At 56.1% G+C, this 22,387-nt stretch overlaps 1 protein-coding gene across 1 annotated transcript in view; it reads right to left on the bottom strand.

The window, feature by feature from the left end:
• The window catches only part of GARS (glycyl-tRNA synthetase), a 25,484-nt gene extending 3,451 nt beyond the window's left edge, over positions 1-22,033 (bottom strand). Inside the window, exons 1-12 of the mRNA XM_027835802.1 lie at positions 21,947-22,033; positions 14,855-14,956; positions 12,924-13,026; positions 11,256-11,397; positions 10,629-10,717; positions 9,885-9,961; positions 8,044-8,189; positions 6,828-6,977; positions 4,590-4,752; positions 3,309-3,473; positions 1,159-1,266; positions 152-297 (exon numbers count right to left, since the gene is read on the bottom strand). Coding sequence (XP_027691603.1) covers positions 152-297; positions 1,159-1,266; positions 3,309-3,473; positions 4,590-4,752; positions 6,828-6,977; positions 8,044-8,189; positions 9,885-9,961; positions 10,629-10,717; positions 11,256-11,397; positions 12,924-13,026; positions 14,855-14,956; positions 21,947-22,012 — 1,457 coding nt within the window. The 5' untranslated portion in view covers positions 22,013-22,033. The remainder of the gene's footprint in view (positions 1-151; positions 298-1,158; positions 1,267-3,308; positions 3,474-4,589; positions 4,753-6,827; positions 6,978-8,043; positions 8,190-9,884; positions 9,962-10,628; positions 10,718-11,255; positions 11,398-12,923; positions 13,027-14,854; positions 14,957-21,946) is intronic.
• Between the last annotated feature and the right edge of the window lie 354 nt (positions 22,034-22,387).

The following is a 22,387-nucleotide window of genomic DNA, read 5'->3' as shown; positions in this document are numbered from 1 at the left end:
CCCCGGTTCTCCCCCATCTCCAGGGTGTCCCCCCCCGGTTCTCCCCCATCTCCTGGATGTCCCCCCCACATCCGGTCCTCTCCTGCTCCCCATACCCGAGGCCGCTGGCCAAGGCAGGCCCCTTCAGGACGCAGCCTGAGCCCGTGCTCACCCCTTCTCACTGAGCAGGTTCTCCATCTCGGTGACGTAGACCTCGTCGCAGGCAGCCAGATAGTCCAGGACAAGCCGGGCGTCCTTCTTGTAGGCCCTGCCAATGGCAGCCTTGCTCGACTCAAACTGAACCACATTCACCGTTCTGTGAGAGGCAGTCAAGGAAGCCAGACACGCGCACCGACCAGGAGGCATCACCTAATAGAATCTGTTCTTTGTCCTCCACGAGGTCTGCCTGTCCTCACCATTTTGTTTCTTCAAAGGCCAAGGGAGGGAAGACAGAGGGCCAACCTGAGCCCGTGCCACTATCCCCACCAAGAGAAGCGCTGAGTCCAGACCTTGCAGGGGAGTGGCCCCCGGAGTCCCCAAAGCATAGCATGCCGCTTTCCTGCCCGGACCCAAATGCAGGGAAAGGCGCTTGTCCTAAAAGCCAGACCCTGGCATCCCAATCCGCTCTCCGCACCACTCCCCAATCCGCTCTCCGCGCCACTCCCCTATCCGCTCCCACCACTTCCCATCAGCGTGGCCCTCAGCTTTCTCTGTCAGTTTTTCAGGCCCTTTGTGATCTGGCACATTCCAGGCCCACTGCACATCCACCTCTTCCACACACTTCACACACCAGTCCATCCCACCTACTTGTGGGTCTCCATACACAACACTCATCTCCCACCTCCATGCTTGTGCACAGTCTGTCCTCTATGTCCAGGGTGCACCCTCTGGTCCTCATTCTGCCCAGACACCACCTCCTACAGGCAGTCCATCTCCCCCAGCCCCAACAAGAAAACAAGAATCCCACTTTATTTCCTGGATGAATGTTCTGGGTGCCCCCGGCTGGCTTCCTTTATGCCCTGGTACCCCCAGAGCCTAACACAGTGCCAGGTACCCAGGACACACTAAGTGCTCACAAACTTCCACAGCGGATGGGGAAAGAGGAGCAGTCCATCCCAGGCCAGCTAAGCCCCCTCTCCTCAGCCCGTGCCGCGGTGGAGGCCACAACAGAAAGGATATGGGCTCCTTGAGCAGCTTCTCCGCCACCAGCAGGACTTTGGTCGCCTTCGAGTGGCAAGTGAGGTCATAGCAGGAGCGGTCGGCGCAGCCAACGATCTCAATCCAGCCCTAGGAGAGAAGGGTCAGAAATCTCTGCCATTCCCCAGCTGATCAATGGTCAAAGGACACCGACGAGCCGATTTCAGACAAGGAAATCGAAGCTATCAACAGCCACGTGAAAAGTGCTCTAAATCACTACTGATTGGAGAAATCAAACTAAAACAACTCTGAGGCATCACCTCACACCCACCAGACTGGCTGACAGGACAGAAAGGAGTAAAGCTGATGTTGGAGGGGATGGAGGAAAACTGGGACACTAACGCATTGCTGGTGGAGTTGAGAACTGATCCCACCATTCTGGAAAGCAATTTGGAACTATGCCCAGAGGGCTATAAACTGGGCAGAATCTGTGACCCAGCAACACCACTGCTAGGTCTGTATCCCAAAGAGACCAAAGGAAAAGGAAAAGGACCCACATGTACAAAAATATTTACAGCAGCTCTTTTTGAGGCGGCAAAGAACTGGAAACTGAGGGGATGCCCCAATACGGGGGAACAGCTGAACAAGCTGGGACTACAAGAAAAGATGAAGGGGGTGGAGGGTGGAAGACTCGTGAGTGACAAGCAGAACCAACACTACTGTAGGAAGAGCCGCCGCACAGACGCAACCACTCGGATCATGCCGTCCGCCATCCAGAGAACTGACAGGCTGCGAGCAGACAGAAGCAGACGGGGTTCACTTTCGAGCTTTTGGGGGTGTTTTGCAACATGGTTAATGTGGAAATGATTTCACATCACAATCGTTAACACACTGCTTGCCTTCTCAATGGGTGGGGGAGGGAAAGAATTCGGAACTCCAGATTTTAAAACTTGAACGCTAAACAAATGAATGAAGAGTAGACTTTAAAGACAAAAGAAATCTCCACTCTGCCTCTGGTCTCCTTTCACCAGATGTGCTGAGGCACAGTGACAAGGGAACTCCAATTAGTTATGCCATCCTGATGATTCAGCCCTAAGTTTGCAAATATGTTTTAAGTTGGAAAAGGCATCACAGAGCTGCATAACCTCCCACACCCACCGAGAGCTGGCCCCAAACCTGCTCTCAGGCCTCCAGAGGGCCCAGACTATGGCGCTGGGGGGGTCAGCCAGAATGCACCAAGATGTGCCCGTCCTTGGCGGCTCTGCGTGGCAATGGGCCTAGTAACCAAGACTTCTGGAGGCCTGTCCCGAGGCCCCGTAAAGGCGGCAGACTGCGACCAGGCCGTCGCCCTGCTTACAGACCCTCTCCAACAAAATGACCAAGGGGTAGCAATGTGCATCGGTGAAGGGAGTGAAGCTACGGATCACTGAAGCACAGGCAGGCCAGAGACGGGTCTCCAGACTCGAGGTCACTAAATTTTAACAGAGGAATCACTCATTGCCTCAAAAGAGAATCAGGATGGATGGTGTTACTTTCATTTCTGTAATGAAAGTGAACTAAAGAATGGGTGGGACTGGGTTTTTAAAATGATCCGTAAATACAGCACTCAAAACAGGTTAGGAAGAAACCCTAACTTTCTCAGAAACCTACTGCTGCCCCCTCTACTCCTGAAGCCCCTCTGCCGCCCACCACACACCCTTCAATCTCTGGTCAACCAAAGCGCGTGATGTCTGCCCTAACAAGAATGAGGGGAGAACGCCAGGGCCCAGCACAGAGTAGGGGCTTGACTGAAGCCTGCTGGCTGATGGCTGGGATGGACCCCTTTCGTGGAATCCTTGGGAAAACGGCAGAACGGGCCTGGCTCAGGTCAGCACTGAGCCACCCGGGATCACGGCGCCACATCGGATCAGGGCTCCAGCTCCGGTCCTTTCCACAAGTTTGGAGGATTCCTACTAGGAAGACTGCTCCATTTTCACAGCTGTCATGATCTATGTTTTGTCTTAAATGCACTGAATTCCTTCCACGAGTATTCACGTGCCTACTCCAATTCGAGGCCCGACTCGAGGTGCTCTCAGGGAGCCAGCAACCTGAGAGCACCACAGAGCTGAGTCCAGCCTCCTCGCCACGTTGACCCGTGGCAGCTCAGTGACTGCCGCCGCCCGCCCCCCTCGCGGTCTTCTCGTTCCACTTACGTAGGACGTCTTAGCCTCGGCGTCCCAACAGTCGCAAGCGTAATGCGCCATCTCGTTGTCCATGTGCTGCCGGAATCGAAGCTTCTCTGGTGACACCCCGACCTTGGTGAGGTAGAGGTAGATGCGGCCGATGAAATACCCCAGCACGGAGTTGTTGATCACCCCCTGGAGAGAACAGAGACAGGAGGGTCAGTGCAGCCGGAGCGCCCCTCTCCGCAGTCCCTCGCTCCGCGCACGGCACCACTAGGAGCGGAACGAAGATGGAAATCTGCTTTTCAACAGGTTTTCTTCCTTCAAACTGGCATCTGAGTACTCCGTGCAGCTGACAGGAGGCACTCCAATAAGTGCTGGGTGAACAGCCCTCCAACAGGGACGAATGGATTCTAAGACTTTGCTCCTAGAAGACCGACGTCCCACGTGCTTCCCTCGCTCACTAAGGGCCCAGTTGTCTCGGGCCCTCGGGGCTACCTCGTCCACTCCCTCCCCAACGACTCCCTTGCCTCTCCTCTGCACGGCCTCCTCACACAGGGCCATGCCATCTCCCCGCGGGCAGGCACCGTCTCCCTGTCTCTGGGTCCCTAGCGCCTCGAGCAGCGCCTGGCAGAGCAAGAGCTGAATGCATGCTTGGGGGCTGACGCCTGGAGCCGCTCCCCGCCCCCCCCGGGAAATCTGCGCAGCAAGATTAGGAACCGCTACAAAGAATGGGCAGGACTCCCGCATCTCTAGCCGCCAGCTTCCACGACAGGCCTCAGAACCGAGGCACCTGCAGACACAATACGCCATCCCCGGTTATTGAAAGTGTTTCCTCCAATTGTCTGAAAATGAGACTCTTTCTTTGCAAGAGGGCATCACGATGGCAAAGTGCCCCAGGATCCTACCGGGCCTGGCACCCGGCTGGCCAAAGCTCAGCCTCAGGGAGCAGCCCCAGCCAGGGCACGGCTGTGTCTGGTGGGAGAGAAGGAGGCCAGCCCAGTCATGGGATCCATCCAGCAGAGCCAGCTTTCAGAAACAGTCACTCACAGGGATACACAGCCCCCAGGCTTGGATCCAGCCTTTCTGTGGCTTCTGTCCTCAGCAGAATCTCCACCCGTGGGGCAGATCCCAAATTCCAGTGTTTTCATCAGTCACTCTCCCATCAACCCATACATGCAAAAGGCCGGGATCTTCTCTCCCTGCCAAGCCCCAAATGCCTAAGGAGACCCAAGGTAAGATGGAGGGCTTCGGCGTGGAAGGAGCCCCAGCCCCTGCTGGCAGGAAAGCGGGTAGGACGCCCCTCCTTACCTGCTCCACCGCATCCCCGAGGCGCATCTTGTGTGCAGACTGGCCGCTGACCTGGGCTCTTGCTGAATACAGGGAGATGGTGAGGTCCGCCACGCTGTCAAACTTAGGGTGGTGTTTCTCCTTGGGGTCGACAAAGTGCTCGATCTCGGCCATCGTGAACTCTCTAAAACCAAGGGCCAAAGTCTAACACATCTGTATTAGAGGAAGTCTTCCATTTCTAAAACAATCAGACGCTCCCCCCCACCCCACGATCATGACTAGCACGGCCCCGCAGGGCCCCGATGCTGCTAACAGGGAAACGCTGACCTCCTCAGGTGACGGCCAAAAAAGGGCTTGGCAAGACAAGAGCTGTTCAGAAATGAATCACCACCTGCCCCAAAGACCACTGCCATAACCGCCTCCCACAAAAACAACTGGGCACGGCCCAGAGAGAGGCCACAGAGAATGTGAAAGGGTCACAGCCCAAGGGCTCATTCTAGACAGCTTCCTTCAAGTTTTAGGTAGTGATATGAATCACCATCATCAGCATCATAGCAGCTTACACTCTATGGTGCCTACTATGTGCCAGTCCCTGTGCTGAGCGCTTTATGGTGCCTACAATGTGCCGGTCCCTGTGCTGAGCGCTTTATGGTGCCTACTATGTGCCGGTCCCTGTGCTGGGCGCTTTATGGTGCCTACTATGTGCCAGCCCCTGTGCTGAGCACTTTATGGTGCCTACTATGTGCCGGTCCCTGTGCTGAGCACTTTATGGTGCCTACTATGTGCACTATGCTGGGCGTTTTACGATATCATCTCATTTGATCCTCAAACAACCCTGGGAGGTCAGTACTGTTATTATCCCCTATTTTACAGATAAGGAAACTGAGGCAGAGGAGAAGTGACTCGCCCAAGGTCATCCAGCTAGGAAGGGTCTGAGGTGGAATCTGAACTCAGGTCTTCCCACCTCCACGCCCCATGCTCTGTGACCCGTGGAAGCCCACAGTGGCCCCCACGTCATCAATGAAGATAAAGAGACGAAGCTCCCCATGACAACGTCTCTGTGGACTTGAGAACAAAGGCAGGAGCTGCTCTTTGGTTCCATTAGCGTCGTCGTCCTCCCCAAGAATGGCCTGGATCTTGGCACCGCCCGGCTGACCACGAGGGTTCCCAGAGGACAGGCCGGCAGAGGGGGAGGAAAGAGCTAGAGAACCAGCCTAGAACCCAGAGAGGTTCTGGGGCCAGCACGTGGTCGCCATCTGCCAAAGACCCCGGGGCTGAGGGAGGCTTCTCTAAGGAATTCTTTGACTCACAGCTCTCATTCGCGTGTTAGAGGCAGATGGGGGTGCCACAAGGCACACGGCCAAGAAGCCCCGAGTTCAAATCCAGCCTCAGACACTTCCTAGAGGTTTGAGTCTGGCCAAGTCACTGAACATCTGTCTGCCTTGATTTCCCCACCTGAAAAATGGGGTGCCCACAATAGCACCCCCCCTCGGGTCACTGTAAGCATCACACGAGGTAGTGCCTGCACGGCTCATGGCACAGTGGCCAGCACACAGGAGGCGCCTGATTCTTCCTTCCAAGCCCACATTTACTCAAACGGATCTTCGGGCTCGCGCACTGATCCAGCATCTAGTAAGCGCTTACTGTGTGCAGCGCTATGATGTGTCCCCCAGCAGCTTTGTGCCTGGGTCCTCGCTTAATGAAGGCTCATGGCTCTTGGAGCGTCATCTCTAAAGAGCAGAGCAGGAGTGCTAACCAAACCTCAGACAGCCCTGGGCCCTGCCCGGCACGAAACCAGACGAGCGTCTGCTGCTGGTCGGTGGCGCCGTTGCCTCCTGCAGCCCACGACAGCGCCTGCCTGGCGGGAGGCGTAGTGGGGTGCCACGGAGCAGAGACAGTGGACTGCTTGGCCCCGCCCCCTCTTTTTCTCTTTTAAAACAAGGTATTTGCTATAAGGGATGGTTCCCGGGGGAGGGCAGGCAGAGGGGAAATCACCGACAAAAATCCATTTAACAAAAAATAACAGCGGCGGGGAGGACCGAGGGAGGCCACGCGTGCACAGCGCTCCTTCCTCTGGCATCGGCCTGGGCTCTGGGTCCACGCGGAGCCGCCACGACTGCCTCCCTCGGCGCTGTGCTGCCCGTGCCGCCTCCTGCGAGGTGCCAACAGCCCCATGCGGGAAGAGCAGGGGGGCATCCCCCAGCACTCGCTCCACGTGTCCCCTGCCGGGCGCGGAGAGGACCAGGCAGCAAGCAGTACCTGACTCGGATCAGTCCTGATCGCGGGGAGATCTCGTTGCGGAAGGAGCTGCCGATCTGGGCAGCGGCGAAGGGCAGCTTTCCCTGGTTGAATTCCAAAAGCCGCTTGAAGTTGAGGAAGATGCCCTGGGCGGTCTCCGGCCTCAGGTAACTGGAAACGAGAAGAAGCAGCCGTCAGCAGAGACAACCCCGCCACCCCGCCGCGGCGGGAAGGTCTGGAGGCCACAACCTAGGATCTCAAAACCCCACTACTGCACGAGCAGCAGGAAAACAAACAGCGCAGAAAAGCAGCGGAGCCTGGGGCGGCGGTCACGGCCCAAGGGCAGGAGGACCCCGCCAGGATCAGGCTCTGCGACCTTTCAGGGCCTTCCCAGTGTGATGCCTGGATGTTAAAGCACAGCCTGAACACGCTAGGAGAGCAGCCAAAGCCCACCATGCTCACGAGCACGCACACGTGTGTACACACACATGCACACGCTCACACAAACACACACGCTCAAACACACACAGGCACACACACACTTACCCATATGCACACTCATACACACACATGCTCAAACACACACACATGCACACTCATACACACACGCACATTCACACACATATGCACTCACACACACGCACATACATATGCACTCACACACATCCACTCATACACACACACACGCGCGCGCACACACACTCAAACACACACACAAACACGCACGCACATGCACTTACCCATATGCACACTCATACATGCGCACAACACACACATATGCACACTCATACACACAAACACACTCACACACACATGCACAATCACACACACGCACAACACACATGCACACACACACATCCACACTCATATATGCACACACAAACACACGTGCACACGCATGCTCAAACTCACGCGCACACTTACCCATATGCACACTCATACATGCACACACACACACTCATACATGCACACACAAACACACGCACACACGCTCAAACTCATGCACACAAACACACAGGCACACAAACGCACGCACACTCACACATATGCACACTCATGCATGCACACACAAACACACACACAGACGCACGCCCGGGGTCCCCCAGCCAGCCTTGGGAGCCTTGCCCCTGGGCTTCCTGGGCCAGGTCACTGTGAGACGGAGCCTGGTTTCAGGGTCACAGGCGCACCGCGAGGCCTGTGCGCCCCCCGCATGCGGCCTCGGGGCAGGGTCACATACCCAGGCATGTTCCCTCCAGGCCCGATGAAGGTCTTGAACATTAAGTTGAACGACACAGGGGGGGACAGGTCATTTCCAGTCAGGGGGGACTTGACACTGTAGTTCACAAAGAGGTCCGCGAGCTGCTCCTGCCCGTAGTTGTCCAGCTGTCGAGGCACACAAGGGCACAGCGGTCAGTGTAAAAGCCCGTCTGAACAACCCCCACACACCGCCAGACAGCACACTCCCCCCCCAGGATTCCAGTCAGCTGTCGCGGAGAAGGACCGTATCCTGTTCCCGCCCGCAATCCCAGTCGCGGTTCCTGAGTGCTCGCCACGCGACTGAATTGTTGCCTAACAAACAAGTGAGCCCGCGAAGTGGCAGAGAAAGGAATCTGGCGACAAAGCGACAAGCGTGCCTCGGGGGACCCCGGAGCGTGCCTCAGTAGCAGGAAAAGGAACGTTAGGAATATCAGGAAACCCGCGGCACCAACGTGAAATGGCTGTGGCCGCTTCCCATCAAACACGAGGAGCACTGACCCCATCACCCACCACAGCATCTTCACCTGACCAGCGCACCCCGCCGACCCCCAACTACTGCTGTTGGCGGCCGCCCGGCTCTCCCAGCACCCAAACACAGAGAAAGGCAGCTACTGAGGGATCCTGCATCAGACCTCCCAGCCTCAGTTGTCCCATTTGTAAAATGGGGATCCCAACAGCACTTTCCTTCCAGGGCCATTGTGAGGGTCAAATGAGATGGTCTACACAGGGCGCCCCAAACTGCACGGAGACTTTGGGGACACCGCGAACAAGCTCCAAAACCGCGAGCCCTCACTGTGGGGAGCACCTCCCTCAGAGAGCCCCAGCAGGAAAGGGAGAAGGACCACGTCAGCCCACAAAGCCCTTTCCACGCGCCTCTGACTTCATCTCTCCAGGGGTGAGCAACGATCTCAGCAGCCAGCAGACAAAAGGCTTTCCTTGGCCCATGACCCCACGACCTCACAAGACTCCCCTCTCTGACCCTCTCTCAGCTCGGATCCCCATCGGGGGTCCACTCAACTGAGAGTGTCCCCCAGCTCCTATGGACTCCACGCCCTACCCGGGCAGCCCCAGTGTCCTTCCTGAGGGAGAGGCCTGCAGCACCGGCTTCCTGAAGACAGACACCCTGAACTGAATGTCCCAGCGGCCCCCCAACCCCCTCCCACGAGGACTGTCTGTCACTCAGAGCCAGGCAACGGCGAAGTCACGTGGCCTGTCTCCAAGCTTCTCTCGACTCCCCCCCCCCACCCTCAAGGCTGCCAGTCACCTCAGCTCAGACCCCCCTCCCATCTCCCGCAGCCCCGAATCTCTAAGCTCCTCGGACGACCCTCCCCACAGCTACCAGGTCACATCCCCGAAGCAGAGGACGGACAGCACTACTCCAGAGGCTGAGGGGTAAGTGGGGCCGACAGCTGCCCACCCACTGACCCTACTGTCTCCCATGTTAGAACGGGAGCTCCGTGAGGGCAGCTAGCCACCTCTGCATGGGCTAAGTTTTACAGACACAGTTTCTCTACCAAGGGTCGGTGGGCCCAGAAGGAAAACATGGGTAAGAGAGAAAGGGGCTGAAAAGCCCCCTCCCACCCTACAGAGTGACTAGGGGGTGTAGCAGGAGGCAGCCCCAGCTGCCTGAAATGCTCCAAGGTCCTCCAGGGAAGGCCCAGAGGTCACCATGTCAGGGAGCCAATACAGGGCAAGGCCCTGAAGGACAGGAATGGAGCACAAGAAGCTGCCCTTGTCCTGGCTATGCTCACAAGGAGGGGCCAGCCTCCCAGCAGGGCCCAGGCCCAGCCCGCCCACCGGGGAGCTCTCCAGAGCACTCACCTGGATCAAGACGCTTTCCATCTCAGACTTTTTCTCAGCTGAACATTTCTTATCAGACATTAATTTCTGCAGGTGAGCTGTGAAGGGAGAAGGTGCACTCAGCCTTCCTGCCTGGGGTCCCGTGCCATACTCCGGGAAAGCGCAGGCTGGCCTAACAATGAATGCGGCCACCCTTTGGGATGCCTGGTTTGGGTCACTCCAGGACAGCTCCCAGGGGACGAGACCCTCGGCCTTCCAGGATGGAAAGACGGGCAGGACGGAGTGCAGCAGCAGAGCCTGGCACTCACACTAAGCATTTAGCCCACATTTAAATGGTAAATTAAATTACGCAAAATTAAATGGTAAAAAATTAGAATGACCAAGCTTAGAAAAGATGGAAGGCACTTTCCCCCGTGCCACCTCTGGGCAGAGGTGGAAGACTATGGGTGTGGAACAGGGCATACGTCAGAGTCACTCAACTACACCTGACGCTTTGCCAAACTCTGCACTCCAGCTTTTATTCTCTACCGTAAGACGGCTCTCTGGTAGGAAGACTCAGGAGACACTAACAAATGCAATCGCAAAAAATAAAAAATGACAATTTCGTTTGAAAGGCAGCCGTTTCGTTTAACGCACTGGGTTGTGCTTTAACTCCCCACATAAGCCTTCGGAAAATGAAAGGGGGAGCACCGACACCTTCGCATGCGCCTGGGCCTGTGGGAGCCCCAAGCAGGGAAGGCTAGTCGTCTGAAACAGAAACCCCACCTTTCAAGAGATGATCAGCACGAAAACATTCTCCACTTTTCACGTCTTTCACCATGAAGTCAGCGAATTTGTCAACGTGGCCGGATGTCCTGCAACAGCAAGTGTCCAGCTGAAGCCCACGCGCCCCCAAGGGCGGGTGTTCCTGACTCAGCTATGAGCTGAGAGGCGGGAGACAAGGGAACCCGCCGTGGGGGTGAAACATTTCTGCGGGCTGGCGTCCGCTGGTACTTCTTTACCAAATGTGCCGTTTCATGCTGGGGCTGAGCTCTGGGCAGCTGACACCCAATACTAATTCTACCAGGAACGCACATGCCCAGCAGGAAGCCCTCCCCCTTTTCAGGTAGCTGGGGGCAAGGTGCCAGATCTGGCATCACAAGGATCCGACTGCCAATCCTGCCTCAGCTCCTGACTGCTGGTGTGACCTGTGGGCCTCAGTTTCCTCCTTTGTAGAATGAGGCCAGACTTCCCTGGCTCCCGAGGTCCCTCCTGGCTCTAAATCTATGCCCCTCTCATAACTTCCTCTTTGCTAAGTGAGCGCCAAGCCCAGCAGCACCCACGCAGAGGCACGGCGCTCCCAGGATCTCGGCGGTCTGCCAGCCACCCCATAGCCGGCCCAGGGGCACGTACTTGAGAACGGGCTCCGGGGTGAGCATAGTGCAGTCGATCTCCAGGATCTGCTCCTCCTGGATAAAGTGCTGCCGCCACAGCTGGACGATGTTATTCTTCAGGGCGCACCCCACAGGCCCCAGGTCATAGAGGCCGCTGACCCCTGGGGGAGGAAAGCGAGACGGGAGGAATGCAGGCTGTCCCTGCGAGGCCAGAGCCCCGGGGGGCGACCCCACGGGGCCGAGGCTCCACCTGCAGTGAGGACAGACAGACATCGGGAAGGGGGCTTTGCTGCCATGTGCCAAAGAAGGCCACATTTCATACCCTTTTTTCTTTTTTTTTTGGTTAGGCAATTATGGTTAAGTGACTGGCCCAGAGTCACACAGCTAGTGAGTGTTATGTGTCTAAGGCTGCATTTGAACTCAGGTCCTCCTGACTCCAGGACTGGTGCTCTATCCATGGCGCCACCTAGATGCCCCTAAGAGGCCGCATTTCAGCTCCCTGTCCTACAGACCCCAGGGTTCTGCCCCTCTATGTCACCCTGCTGAAGAAGTGAATGAGGATTCTGCTCTGGAAGCTTCAGCATCAATGTCTCCAATGCCAGCGTGGACACCTCGAATCAACACTGAGGTGGCAAGAGGACAGGGGCCTCAGGTGGGGAAGAGGGGTCCGAGAGGAGAGGACAGATTTGAGCTGGAGGGGGAGGAGAGTGACCTCAGGCCCGGAGTGATGGCTGGAGGAAACGGTCCTGAGTGGAGCCTGGAGGTCAGGGAAGGGGGTGCGCATTTAGTAATCACCTACTGTGTGCCGGGCCCTCTGCTAAGAGCTTGGGAGGAAATGATCAACTTTCCTGGTAGTTAAGCTAAATTGTCATCCTGGCGCTCTGCAGATGCAACAGTGCTGTTTAATTCTCGAGTTCAAACCTCGAGTCCCTGGCTTGGTGAGACTGACCGTGGGGTCATCACAAAAGCGCTGTCCTTACACGGATTCCTGCATCTGGCTCTCCCTCCTAAGCACGTGGTGACAGCTCATGGCACCCACAGAGATTAAAAAAAAGAGAAAAGACTCCCCCACACACACACTGTGCCCCCTACCCAGCCTGTCACACACTCCTTGGTTTGGAGACTGCCCAAGCAGGGGCTTCAGCATTACCCACGGCAGCCTTCACCCCAGCCCCCCAATCCTCCCTCCACTGTCATGGCGGAAAGAAATCTAGTGCTGAGGACAGAAGAGCCCTTCTAATCCGTGTGCAGGTTAGTGCAACCTTGTGAACAAGACAGGAGGCGGGCCTGGAATGGCCAGAGAACCAGACCCTCCAGAACTGGGCCCGCACATCTTGGACAAAGGCCTACATCAATGGATGCTGGCAACAGAACCAGGATCCAAAGGGAGTCCGAGATCCAGGGCCCCGAGCAGAACCCCCCAACGACACTCAGAGCTGAGCCAATTCCAGGCCCGAGGCAACTAGAAGACAACAGTTCAAGTGGAGAGACCCCAGGTCTGGTTGGTGGGGAAGGACAGAGGGACTCCTGTTCGGGAAGGGCCCTGGGGATCCCCAAGTCAAAGAGTCGAGCTTGAAACCAGCAGGCAACTCAAGAAACAAGAACTGGATTGGCCATTACACCCCAATTCCAAACCCAGAGCACCAGCACGGAGCAGACTCCGTGGGAGCTGTCGTGAATCCCGCACCTCCGTAAATGGCGAAGGCTTGGTCATAGAAGAACCTCCGCTTGAGGGTGTCCTCCATTTTAACGCGGTCAACGATGTCATCTTTGGGCTGCAGCGCCAACTCCTGGGGGGAAAGGAACAACACAGAGCCGTGAGCACTGGGCCAAACTGCAGGCACACACCCACAAGGGATCAGGATTTTTTGTGAACATTTACTGGGCATAAGACTGGCCTTGGTCAAGCACTAAAGAGCGCTGTTGCATCTGTGGAGCCCCAGTCCCTGGGCCCGGCTGGGAGGCTGGCCCCTTCTTTTCCTGACCAACCAGGAAAGTTGGTCACTTTCTCCCAGGCTCTTAGCAGAGGGCCCAACACACAGTAGGGGCTTGCTAAATGCGCACCGCCTTCCCTGACCCCCTGGCTTTGTTGGACCCCGCTCAGGACCGTCTCCTCCAGCCATCACCCTGGGCCTGAGGTCACTCTCCTCCCTCTCCAGCTCGAGTCTGTCCTCTCTTCTCGAACCCCTCTTTCCCCAGTCCGGGGCCCTTCTCCCTTGCCACCTCAGCCAAGCCTCCCAGGGCTCCCCGCTTCCATACACACAGGGACGAACAAATCTGGAGGAAGTCCCACCTTCAGCAAGCCTGTGCGGGCCCCAGGCAGGCCCTGGGCCCCCCTGACCCCCCACAATTCCTAACCTTTTCTTCTTCCCTCTGCGAGCGTCCTACGCTCCGCCCACCCACCCCAGCCTCTTTAGTGCACCCTCCCTGTCCTCACCGCCTCTTCCACCCCCACACCAGATCCTGCCCAGGGGCCCTGGACAGCTGCCCCACCCCAAGCCTCTTCGGCAGGCCGGTCCTCCATCCCTCCTCCTCTCCACAGCTCCTTCTCTGCTGAATCTCTCTTCTCCCTGAAGAGCCTTTGCTAGGTCCTACATCCCCGCCCCCCCATTCTCCTCTCTCAGCCAAACTTCTTTAAAAGTCATCTACACTGGCTGCCTCCACCCACTCTCCTCTCACTCGTTCCCCAGCCCCTAGTAACCAGGCTTTCAATCTCATCACTCAACAGAATGTGCTCTCCAAAGGCCCCGACCACGTGTGTTCAGTCTTCTCTCACCCTCTGCTACTGTCTGTCACCCTCCCCTCAGCTTGATTTCCACGAATGTTCTCTCCTGGGTCACCCCCACCCCATCTGACTGTTCCTGCTCCTGCCCCTCTGCTGGCTTCTCAGCCACATCCTTCCCTCATTGTCCCAGGCCCTCTGTTCTCTCCCTGGGGACCCTCTTCAGTTCTTGACTCTGTCCCCACAGCTGGGCCCAGCCTCCCCTCTGAGTTTTGGGCCCAAATCCCCACCAGCCTCATACACCCAGAGCCAGTTGTCAGAAGCTGAGGGCATCAACCTTCCTGTCTTCCATACCTCCCTAATTCTGCACCCCCCATGGCCCCTCCTCTTCACACACCTCCCCGTGCCCTGTAACCTTCTCCTTGGCCTCCCTGCCTCTGACTGTCCCCCCCAACCCCTAGCCCATCCTCCACTCTGTGGCCAAAGGGATTCTTCTGACCTGCAGACCTGACCAGGTCACTCCCCTGACTCCCTAGAGCCTGGAGGTGAAAACATAAGCCCTGATTTAACTTCTATGTAATTGCATTTATAATCCATTCCCTCCCTCCCCCGCCCCCGGCCAACTAAAGCAGAGCAGAATAAAAGGAAACCCTCACCCCATACAAAGCCCTCAGGGCCTCTCAGATGGTCACCCCTCCCCCACACAGAGGACCCTCCATCTCCCACCTCCACACCTTTGCCGTGGCATCACCCATGCCCAGAGTAGCTAACACCACCTTGTGTGGGTGGATACCGGCTCGCCCGCCCAAAGGACCTGTGTGACTGCTCTGCACTGATTCACTCCCTCCCCAACTAGCAGTGAGCTCCTGGACAGGAGGGACTGCTTGCCCCCTCACCTTGGCCTCCAAAATCCTCTTGCGGGCCTTGAGCTCTGCCACAGCTCTGTCGATATCGACCTGGGGGGCTTTGTCTTCTTTCAGCTTTCTCACCAGATCCCCCTAAAGGACACAGAGAACCAAGGGTAGCCAGGAAAGACACGGGAAAGGCTTCTGCAGGACGGCACCGACAAGGACCGGTCCTCTTCCTTTTAAAGAGCCTGGCTGAAAATCACCCCTGAATCTGAAGAGCCACAGAGGACGATTCCGCTGTCCTGTCACGACCAGCAATGACAATTCCAACCCACAAACATCGTCCAAGAGGCGCCACGACACGTGCCCTCCGCTGAGCAGGGGGACAGGGGAGAGCAGCAAGCAGCCCCCTTCCTTGAGTGAGCTGAGTGACTGACATTAGGGACTGGGGCAGAGCCCGGGGGGAAGCTGAGCTCGGCTTCCGAAGTCCAGCATTCCCAAGTCACAACTGATGTGTTTGCAGTTAAGGGAGAAGAAGACAGTGATGGGGAGAGCTCCCCAAACACCCCTTTGTACCAGGAGAGGGAAGGCACAGACCGCAAGAAGAGACGCGTGGCCAACAGAAAAGGACACGAGGATGTGGGACACAGGAAATGTCCCCCATGGGGCAGCGCTGCTACCCTCACCGCCTCCCTCTGGAAGCGACGGACGAGGCACAGCCAAAACCCAGGGAGCGATGCCGGGCCTGGTCAGGAGAGGGAGCCTCCCGCCTCATTCTCAGAAGCCAGAGAGAGACTAAAAGACAATGGCCATGAGTCAGGGACACAGGTTTCAAAGACACCCAAGGGAAGAAAAGCAACAAAGAGAGCTCACCGCAGTAGGGTTTCGGCCAAGAAACGTCCACCCTCAGCAGACAAAGCCGGGCCCTGAAACCCAGAGGACCCTTCCTCTAACCCTTCCTCCCAGGATGCGAGCTCCCACAGCTGCGCCTTGCGATCACCACTCAGCGGGGGCCAGCCGCGATGGCTCTCTGCACGCTGGACCTTCTCCTGGGGGTTTCCACAGCCTCAGGGACCCTTCCTGCACAGCGGTGGTTCCCAGGCTCCAGGGCTCCATCGCTGACTGCATTAGGACCTGGACTGCGGCAGAGACGCATCCCTGAGCGGCCTTGTTCTTCCCTCCAAACCTTCTCTTCCTCCGAGCACCCCGACTTCTGCTGCTCAGGTCATTACGATGCTGGCACCCCTCAGTTTTCTTCAGGCCCCTCACAAACTCCAGTCCAGGGGCCAGAGTGCGGTCACTTCACCGTCTTACTCAATAAATTCCACGGTCCGCTCTCATCTTTGGGGATCAGATATAAATTCCTCAGTCTGGCGGGGCCCGACCTGCCTCTCCAGACTTGGACACTGTGGTCCAAACAGGCCGTGTTGATGTTCTTCACAAAAAACACCGAGTCTCCTGCTCCGCCCCCGCACTCCCTCCCCACCTTGGCCTCAGTCAGATAGTGCAGACTCAGTTTCCCTCCCAGGGTTTTGTGAGGATCCGATGAGATCACATAGGCCATTTCATTTTGCAGTTGTTCAGCCGCTTTCAGTTGTATCTGACTCTTCATGACCCTTTTTGAGGTTTTCTAGGCAAAGACACTGGAGGGGTTTACCATTTCCTTCTCCAGTTCATTTTACAGATGAGGAAACTGAGGCAGACAGGGTGAAGTGACTTGCCCAGGGTCACGCAGCTAATAAGTGTGGGAGGCCACATTTGAACTCAGGTCTTCCTGACTCCAGGCCAAGCGCTCTATGCACTATGGCACCACTTAGCAGCCTCATATGCAAAGTGCTTTGCAATCCCTAAGGTATTACAGAAATGGCAGCAAGGATGTTTCCTCCCGAACTCCCTGCAATGATGCCTTTCCTCCCCAGATGGGTCCTCTTCTCTAAGGGCCTGGGCTCTCATTGTCCTGGAGGGCAGGGGTGGCTTCATTTATCTGTGTCTCTGTATGCCTAGGGCCTGGCTTTCCACCAATGCTTATGGACCTGTAGTTGAACCCAGAAAAAGGCAACAGAAGAGCAGGGAAGTCCTCATGATCAGAAAATCCACCCGCCTTCTCTATAGAAGCGGGAGCCTATGGGTAAGGAGCGTCCCACGCACGGGCAGGCTGGGATGCTCTAAACTCGTTTTTGTCCTTTTCTTCCTGGTACTGTGTTATAAGGGATGGCTCCCTGGGGAGAGGAGGGGAGGGGATGAGAGTCAGCAGTATCTTCTGCTTCCATCCCAGCGGGCCAGGCTCAGTCCCTGTTGGGCATCTCAGCGCTCAGGCTAGGGGAGGCAGGCAAGGAGGGCACAGCAAGGCACACACCCTGGTTACGGCTCCTTTCGGGGTCCGCTAACAAGCATCTTTCATCAGGACTTCCCAGGGGCTACACCACGCTGCCTGCCCAGCTTCACCGGCCATCGAAATCCAGAGGTTCATCTCCGCGAGGCCTGGATCTGGCAGCAGCTCCAAGATGAGCCACCTCCCCCAGGCCTCCCTGCAGAACCCGGGTAGGCCCAGTCCTTGTGATCGCCAGCGCACAGCAGGAGCTTCAGACCCACGCTCCGACTGGCTAACAGACTGCCCTTGGACGGCTCCTTGGGTCATGCCCTGTCACCTCAGTGTCCCATCCCTCAAAACTTCTCTTTCTGGATTTGTTCTCTGCCTCCACGGCGCTCCAATCCGAGTCTTCCCTCCGAGGTCTGCCTCCGTTAACGAGCCCTCATCTCCTCAGACTTCGGTAGCAACTCTTCCTCAGACTCACAATTAAGGACAAAACTGTACACTGTGCATTGCTTTACATGTGTCACGGCACCCGAGCCCTGGCTGGACTCCTTCCCCCAAGGATGAGGCATGACTCGCCCAACGGGAAGGCTCCATGGAGTCCCTGCTGCCTCTGGGTATCCTCCCACTCACCAGCTCAGCGCCCCTTCCGAGAACCATAGGGGGCAGGTGTTCTTATGATCCCCATTTACAGATGAGGAAACTGAGGCTGGGGGAAGTCTGAGCCGGGATGCAATCAGAGTTCTTCTCCAGGCCCCTTAATAGCTAAACCAACGAATGGTACACGGAAGGAGCCTCAGGGTCACGGGTTCACTCCTCACTCCACCAAAGCACTTTATCTGTCTGGGCCTGTGAGGTCCCACCTATTCTCAACCTAGGCCTCAGCCTCAGTCTCGCATCTGTGGAGAGAAGCGGCCGCAGTTCTCTACGAGAGAGAGAACATTTAAGGCCTCCAAATGGAAAAAAGCAACAAGAAAAAAGTCAACATCCTAACTGGCCATACTTTACCAACCAGGGACATAACAAAGTCAAGAGACACAAAAACTCCCCACTTACATAACCGGCTGGTCAAGGCAATAATTATGAAGAGCAGACGCTGCTAAGTCAAATTCCTCATTCAGAAAATTTGTCTTTAAAAGAGAAGGTTGGGACGTTTAATAGAACCAACAAATTATGGAACAAATGTGCTTCTTTTAAAAGTTCAGCATTTCAATTTTTCTCCCCAGTGGACAAGTATTACTCAATTCCTTTCATTTTAGGTAACTGGTTTTGCCCAAACAGCTGGTCTGCATTGCAGTCCCAGGCTAACGTGGCAGGAGGAGGGGTTTAAATGGAATAGAACTTCAAAAAAAAAATGCCTCGTTTCCAAAGAGAGGAGAATGAAAAGTTGAGAGTTACAGAAACCACAGCAAAATGTGGGGCAGCCAATACCTCTTCTGACGGAGGGGATGCAGCAACGCCAAGTGCTAGAGAAGGGTGTGTCCCCCACTGCCTTGGACACCAATCTAAAGAAAGGAAAAAGGGACCACCAGGAAGGCTGCAGACCCAAACCTTGCCCAGCGAGAGAAGGCACCGGGCTGCAGCAGGGCAGTGCTGCCTCCTGCTGCTCTGAGCCCTCCAGAGGACCCACCCTGCTATTAGACTGAGGCAGAAACTATTGCATCAGGCACCTCTGCAGGAGAAACCAGTTTGAGGCTTGGTCCTAAATGAATCTGACTGAACGCGTGCATCCACTTCAAACTAAACACATTTTCCTAGCTGTTTCCAGAGGCAAGACTGGGGATGGGATTGAATCCCCTTACTCAATTCTGATTCTAAAAAGGCATCTATTCACATAGGCCATTCACTGCATGGTAACTTAAATAATTCCAAAATCTTCCTTTCTGAGGTGGGCAAAAAATTAGCTTGGTACAGTGGAAAGAGGGAAGGGCTAGGAGCCAGACCATTCTCTCTCTCCCTCTCTCTCTCTCTCTCTCTCTCTCTCTCTCTCACACACACACACACACACACACACACACACACACCCCTACTTATTCAGCCCAAAAGTCTCTTCCAATCTCCAAATGCCTATTGAACATCTTTGAAAGGCCCCACTGACATCTTCAACTAAATTACTGTTGTTGTTTGCCCTTCACAACAACCACCCTCAAACCCTCCTCTTTTCTTAATGTTTGTATTACATCAAGGGCACCACCATCGTCCCAGTTACCAGGATCACAATTATCACCAATATCATTCTCAACTCCCCTTCACCTTCCACATTCAAGCTGTTGACAAGGCTTGTGGAGTTCACCTCTGCAACATCTCTCCTCAGTGTCACCTCTGCCAACATCTCCCTTCAATGTCACCTCTGCAACATCTCTCCTCAATGTCACCTCTGCCAACATCTCCCTTCAATGTCACCTCTGCAACATCTCTCCTCAATGTCACCTCTGCAACATCTCTCCTCAATGTCACCTCTGCCAACATCTCCCTTCAATGTCACCTCTGCAACATCTCTCCTCAATGTCACTTCTGCCAACATCTCCCTTCAATTTCACCTCTGCAACATCTATCATCAATTTCACCTCTGCAACATCTATTTTTAGTTTCACCTTTGCAACTTTTCTCATCTCTCCTCAATTTCCTTCTGCAATATCAATCATCTATTTCACCTCTGCAACATCTACCTTCAATTTTACCTTTGCAACTTTTCTCATCTCTCCTCAATTTCCTTCTGCAATATCAATCATCTATTTCACCTCTGCAACATCTACCTTCAATTTTACCTTTGCAACTTTTCTCATCTCTCCTCAATTTCACCTTTGCAACTTTTCTCATCTCTCCTCAATTTCCCCTGTGCAACATCAATCACTGATTTCAACTCTTCCAACATTTCTCACCTCTCCTCAATTTCACCTCTGCAGCATTTCTGGAATAGCACCCTTTTCTCCTCTGACACCCTAGTTCTCCCCCCCACCCTAGTTCGGGCCCTCATCACTTCACACCTGGATCATTTCAATAGCTGCAGGGTAATGGGGGATGGCGGGTCCCTGCCTGCCTCTAGTCTCTCCCCACTCCAGTCCATCCTCCAATTAGTCACCCAAGGCACAGATTAGACCATGTCACCTCCCTACCCAATAAACTCCAGTGATTCCCTATTACCTTCAAAATCAATTATAAAATCCTGTTTGGCTTTCAAAGCCCTTCGAAAGCTGGCCCCTTCCTAACTTTCCCGCCTCATTCCTAACCCCTAGGTATTCTGCAATAGCAACCCTGGTCTCCTTCATCTTCATCTCCATCACTTAGCCCCCGGCATTATGCTACTGACTTCCCCGGCTTCCTTCAAGTGCCAACTAAAGTCCCTTCTTCTCAAAGAAGGCTTGGTCAGTCCTCCTCAAGCTTACTGTCTTCCTTCTGTGATGATTTCCAATAGAGTTCATCTATCCCTTGTTACATATACGCAGTTGTTTGCAAAAACTGATTTCTGCCTTTTGTTATATCCTCAGAGCTTAGCATATGGCCTGGCACACAGAAGGCACTTAATAAATGCTTGTAGATAACTCTGAGCAAGTCACAGCCTCAGTGTGCCAACTCTCCACTGAAGAGGAGTTATTCATCAATCATTACTGATAATTGGCACACCAGGAGTTGCCACACAGAATCCAGACCCATGATCCCTCCTGGCCCCACCCACAACAAACTCCTGACTTCTCTGCCCCCAAAGCACAAAAACATTTCTTTCTCTCAATCCTCCAAATTCATACTTTCAACTGGGAATTGAAAAATGCCCTTATTCCTGACCTCTAGATTAGATTCCAAAAAGGGTGCACGTGTGCATGAAGCACATATGTGTACACATGCATCTAAGTCCAATCGCGTGTGCGTGTGTGTGCGCGCGTGCGTGTGTGCGTGTGTGTGTGTGTGTGTGTGTGTGTGTGTGTGTGTGAGAGAGAGAGAGAGAGAGAGAGAGAGAGAAAGGCAGATGGGAGGCTATCCGTTTTCAGGGACCATGCTGGTACACACCTTTTTCAGCCTGATTTCCAGCAAGCCTGGCACATCTGGGCATCCCTGCCTGGACTGCGGGTTGGCTGCTCTCTCCATCTGGGCAGGAGAAGTCCTGAGGCCAGCCCTCCCCCTAGCTCCTGACCCGCAGCCCCTGGTTTGCTCTTTCCCGGCAGCCCCAGCGCCCAGCACCAGGCTAGACACACAGGGGACGCCTAACAAATGCGTGCTGATTGACGGGCACCCGGGCAGCCTCCACCAACTAGCAGAGAAAGGCAGAAGGAGGGCAGACGGGGCGGGTCATCCAGAGAGGCCACAAGGTCACAGAACCCTGGGGCGGATTCCCGGGGAGCCCAGAGGCCGGAGATGATCTGAGGGGTGCAGGGAGCGGGGGGAACCTCTGGCAAAGGAAGCACAAAGAGGGCAGGGGGGGCCGTGGGGTCCATCTGGTCCCGGGTCACGCAAGGCTCCAGAGGTCACTGGCGGGGGGAGGGTCGTGTCACTTTCCAGGGGCGGTAACTGAGGGCCGCGCAGCGAAGCGACTTCACAGAAAGAGTCAAGGAATCGGGCCCAAAGGCCCCCGGGTCCATCCGATCCCACCTTACGCACCGGTATGACAGAAGGGGAAACCGAGGCTCAGAGAGACTGATCAGAAGCTCCCGGACCTGGGGCTGGAGAGCATCTCAGAGTCCGTGCAGCCCAGCTCCCAGAGCCCAGGAGGACGAGGACCTTCCCACGATCACAGCCGCCCTCCCCCACTGCGCAGAGGGGTAAACTGAGGCCGGGGTCGGCCGCCCCTCCCCCACCACACGGAGGGGTAAACCGAGGCCGGGCGCGCTTACCTGCTGCCGCACGGCCAGGCGGAAAGGGCCGAGCGCGGCCTCAGCCTGGGCCTGGGCTCCGTCCATGCTGCGGCCGGGCGGTCGCGCCCTGGAGGAGGCCGCGGAGGAAGAGGAGGAGGAGGAGGAGGAGGAGTAGAGACCGGCTGGAGCGGGGCCTGCGGCGCGGGGCTGGGGGCGCGGGGCCGGGGGCCGCACTCGCCTGAGGGCCGGAAGCACCGGCGGCAGCACCGGCGGCAGCACCGGCGGCAGCACCGGCAACAGCAGAAGCAGCGCGCGGCGCGGGTGCATGGACCTGAGGGGGCGGAGGGGGCGCGGAGAGAGCGCAGGGCGCAGGCGCGTAAGCATGCGCGGCTCGGCCCGGCTGATGAAATCCGGGCAGTGGCCCCTCCCCGCCCCGCCCCGCCGCGCCGCGCTCCGCCTGCGCCTGCGCCCGCGCCTGCG

This window comes from Vombatus ursinus, unplaced genomic scaffold (assembly GCF_900497805.2).
Source record: "Vombatus ursinus unplaced genomic scaffold, bare-nosed wombat genome assembly UNPS02014817.1, whole genome shotgun sequence".
Taxonomy (NCBI): domain Eukaryota; kingdom Metazoa; phylum Chordata; class Mammalia; order Diprotodontia; family Vombatidae; genus Vombatus; species Vombatus ursinus.
Note: the sequence above shows the minus strand (reverse complement) of the source record. Positions and strands in the feature narration are given on the sequence as shown.